The 3,996-nt window shown below is 65.1% G+C and overlaps 1 protein-coding gene across 1 annotated transcript in view; it reads left to right on the top strand.

The window, feature by feature from the left end:
• Positions 1-658: 658 nt before the first annotated feature.
• The window catches only part of Vax1 (ventral anterior homeobox 1), a 5,513-nt gene continuing 2,175 nt past the window's right edge, over positions 659-3,996 (top strand). Inside the window, exons 1-3 of the mRNA XM_055591763.1 lie at positions 659-942; positions 1,977-2,164; positions 3,790-3,992. Coding sequence (XP_055447738.1) covers positions 705-942; positions 1,977-2,164; positions 3,790-3,992 — 629 coding nt within the window. The 5' untranslated portion in view covers positions 659-704. The remainder of the gene's footprint in view (positions 943-1,976; positions 2,165-3,789; positions 3,993-3,996) is intronic.

Below are 3,996 nucleotides of genomic sequence, written 5' to 3'. Positions count from 1 at the left end.
AACTGCTGTCTCCTGCTACGGGGACTGAGCGGCACCCCCCCCCCCCCCCAGCGCTATCTGGCCAGGCTGGAGGAAACCCCGTTTAGCCAGTATGTGAGCAGGAAGGTCAAAGGCAAAGAGAAAGTTAATAATGCCTGCTAATGGCGCTAACAATTCGGGATGAATCTTGTCAAAAGTTTTTCTGGAAGTGTGGGTCTTTGATTGTGTTTCCCGAAAGCAAGACCAATCATTTCCGTTTATTCACTGGCTAAACCCCTGCTTGATTGGGGACAAGGACAGAAACCATCCATTACGATCTGATATATTATCCAAACAATTTAGTGTATTCATGAGGTAACTGAAACGTGGGGGCCGCGAAATTACCCGTAATCAATTGCAGCAGCGAGCCTGCGTCCCCGGTGCCGGACTCCACAACTCGGGCGCCGCGGTCACGGGCGGAGCCGCCGCCTCCCGGAGTCGCGCCGTGGTGCCCGCTCTCCGGGCTGGGGACGCCGGACGCGGCCGGAGGAGCGAGGCGGCCCGGCCACGCCGCGCGGGACCCGGAGCAGCCGGCCGCCGCCGAGCCCCCGCCGCTGAGCCTCGCCCAGGAGCCCGCGGGCACCCCCCGTCCCGGCGCGCCCGCGCGGGGCTGCGAGGCGGGGGTCCCGGCCCGGCCGCCTCTCCTCCCGCCCCCTCCCCTTCCTCCTGCCTGTGCCGCTTCGCCGATGTTCGGGAAGCCAGACAAGATGGACGTCCGGTGCCACTCGGACGCCGAGGCCGCCCGGGTCCCGAAGGGCGCGCACAAGGAGAGCCGCGAGCTCAAGGGCGCCGAGGGGAGCCTGCCCGCCGCCTTCCTCAAGGAGCCGCAGGGCGCCTTTGCGGCGGGCGCCGCGGAGGACTGCAGCAAGAGCAAAGCCAGCCCCTCCGCCGACCCCGACTACTGCCGCCGGATCCTGGTCCGAGGTAGGCGCGGGCTGGGCTCCGGGGCGCGTCCTTTGGGGGAAGCCCCGGCCGCCGCGCGTCGCCGCCCGGGGCTGCGAGCGAGCGCTCGGGAGAAAGTTGCTGGTCCTCGCTCTGGGGGCCGCGGGGAAGCGTGCCCGGGCTCCCCGGACAGCGCTGCCCCGAGCCTCGGCCCTCGCAGCCCCGCGGCTCTCCCGGCCGCTGGGAAGGGGCCCGGCGCTGCGCGGAGGGGAAGGGCCACCGAGCTGCGGCTGGGACCCGAATCCGGCGGGCGGGAGTGCGCACCCTTCGGGACGGGGGCCTGCTGCCGGCGGCCTGCGGGCTGCTGCGCCCCGGAGGGCAGAGCGCGCCCAGGGGAGCGCGGGCGCGGAAGGCAGCCCTCGGCCGCGCGGGGCAGCGCCGGCCCCTGAGCTGGCGGAGCCGAGGGCCTGCGCCCCCGGCCTGCGCGCTGCCGCCTGCACACACCGCTGGGTCTCCGGGCTGCGGAGGCCGCCTCTTGGCTGGGCCCGGCCTCGCTCAAGAAGTGTCGTGCGCTCCTCCCCGGCACCGGCGGCGCCCAGGCCCGGTTTCAGCCGGCGCCGCCCCCGCTCGCAGATAGCCAGGCCCGCGGGCGGACGGTGGGTCCCTCCTCCTTCCGCCGCCTGCCCCGCAGCGGGCCGGGGACCCGGGGTGGGGGTGGGGACCGTAGAGCGAAGGCTGCGCTGCAGTCGGGACCGCACTGGGCTGGGCTCTCAGTAGGCGCCCCCCCCGGAATACTGGGCGCGCAGCACAGGCTCCCTGGCGGGAAGAAACAGCCACCCGTTTGGAACTGAGGTTTACCCTCCTCCGGGGTCTGGACACCCCACAATGGCAGTCTGGGTGCTCTTCCAGCTGACGGGGTTACAGTTAGCACCTTGGCCTCCACACACCCACAGGCTCTCGGCTTGATGGCCACCGCGGGCACCCGCCTCAGCCTGCTGGACCCTGTCCCTAGCTAGCTCGGGGGAGGAGGCAAAGGAAAGCCGCGGCTCCGGGGGCTGATGTCTGCCCTTCCCTAGATGCCAAGGGCTCGATCCGAGAAATCATCCTGCCCAAGGGCTTGGACCTCGACCGGCCCAAGAGGACGCGCACGTCCTTCACGGCGGAGCAGCTCTACCGGCTGGAGATGGAGTTCCAGCGTTGCCAGTACGTGGTGGGCCGGGAGAGAACTGAGCTGGCCCGGCAGCTCAACCTGTCCGAGACCCAGGTACCGCCGCCCGGCTGCCCGCAGCACCAGGCTTGCTCTCCCCTCCAGCGCTCCACCCTGCCTTTCCTCGCTGTCTCCCTTGCTTTGGACAGAACCTCCCAGAGACGTGGGGGAGACGGAATGGATGGGGTGAAGGTCTCAGGCTCTTCCTTCTTTCTTAAACTGCCATTTCCTGTCCTCACCCTCAAATCCTCCGTGGTCTAATTTCTGTACACCTAGGCTTGGCCAAGCGGGCCCGGTAGTCTGTCCCTTTTGGCTCTCAGACTTGGGAATTTTTGGATGGCTTCTGATTTACAAAAGGCTGCTTTCCCCAGTTTGGACACATACCATCTTGGCTATAGTCCCAGTAACACCCCGTTTTGGGGCTTTAGCTTTCCCCAGCACCCAGATCAATTCTGCAGGAAGTAGGGTTAGAAAGCGGTGCCAACTCTCAGAGCCTGTGCAAATCTGGCAGCCTCCACCCTTAAAAGCCAGCCCGAGCAGTGCTCTGGGGTTCCTTAGGCGCTGACCCTGTGCCGCGGACAGGGATCTGCCCTGCACATTGCATCTTTTGCATTTTATGTTCCATGCTGTTTTGGAGCTGCTGGTGTGAGCTGAGGGCCCAGAGCAAATGAAACCCAGAGGAAGGTTTTGCCCCAAGGGGGCTGTTTAGGGCTTGGTCAGTTCTCTTTTTTTAGTCTTTTTCCCTATGGCCAGCCCTCAAGCACGTGCACGGCATTTTAGGCCCAACATCCGGGCTGAGTAATGCACAATGAGGACGGAGCAGATAGGAAAATCTGTGTTTGACTTGGCATAGTCCGTGTTAACCCCCTTTAGCTTTCAGAATTTAAACAGGATTTTTTCCCCATATAGCCACCACCCTCTATTCTAGGCTAGAAGAGTAGAAAGAGAAGGGGAAGGGGCTGGAATGTACTTCGTCTCCCTCAGCCTCCTGCCTTCCTTCCATGATTCCAAAGTTCCCAATGGAGTGCAGAGGGAGTGATGAATTGAGAGTCCTCCAGACCTTTTAACTAGCTGGTGGCGAAGGCTTGGCCTAAGAGCTCCGCCCGCACCACCGCCACCGGCTGCTTTCGATCCCTTCCTTCCCTGTGTGTTGCTGGGTTAGGGTCAGGTTTTGGCCTAACAAGCAGAAAGCGGGCCTTCGGAACCTCTAAGAAGCACAAGTACGTTTTTCTGGGGCTAAATTTGAACTCATTGGGCTAGGGATCTAGAAAGGCAGAGAAACACTGTCCCCAGCCACCTTGGCCTCCTGCACGCTCCCCGCCCCCCAACCTCCGGCCTTAGGCTCACGGGCTGTGCTGATTCTCCAGCGTGTGAACCCCAAACTCCTCCGCGGGGGTCGCCGCAGCCCAGTGAAATGCCTGTTTTTCTTCCTTACTTTGCTTTTGTAACCTGCCCTGGCCTGGGCCTGCCTGCCTGACCCGGAAATGTGGTCCAGTGGAGTGCTGTCCCCTCGTGGCGGCTCCGCCAGCAACTGACCAGCCCAGACCCTCTGCGGCGGGGTGGGGCTGCGGCGAGCGCCGGGGTGGGGAGGGTCCCGGTGACCCAGGCCCTCGCCCGCCCGCCGCGTCTGACCCCGCGTTCCCTGCCCTCTCCCACTTCCCCTCCCGCATCTCTGCGCGCAGGTGAAGGTCTGGTTCCAGAACCGGCGAACCAAGCAGAAGAAGGACCAGGGCAAGGACTCGGAGCTGCGCTCCGTGGTGTCGGAGACCGCCGCCACGTGCAGCGTGCTGCGGCTGTTGGAGCAGGGCCGCCTGCTGTCGCCGCCCGGCCTGCCCGCGCTGCTGCCGCCCTGCGCCACCGGCGCCCTCGGCTCGGCGCTGCGCGGGCCC

The sequence above is a fragment of the Psammomys obesus genome, unplaced genomic scaffold (genome assembly GCF_907164565.1).
Source record: "Psammomys obesus unplaced genomic scaffold, mPsaObe1.curated_primary_1811, whole genome shotgun sequence".
Lineage (NCBI taxonomy): Eukaryota > Metazoa > Chordata > Mammalia > Rodentia > Muridae > Psammomys > Psammomys obesus.
The sequence above is the reverse complement of the archived record's forward strand: the minus strand, read 5'-3'. Positions and strand labels throughout refer to the sequence as shown.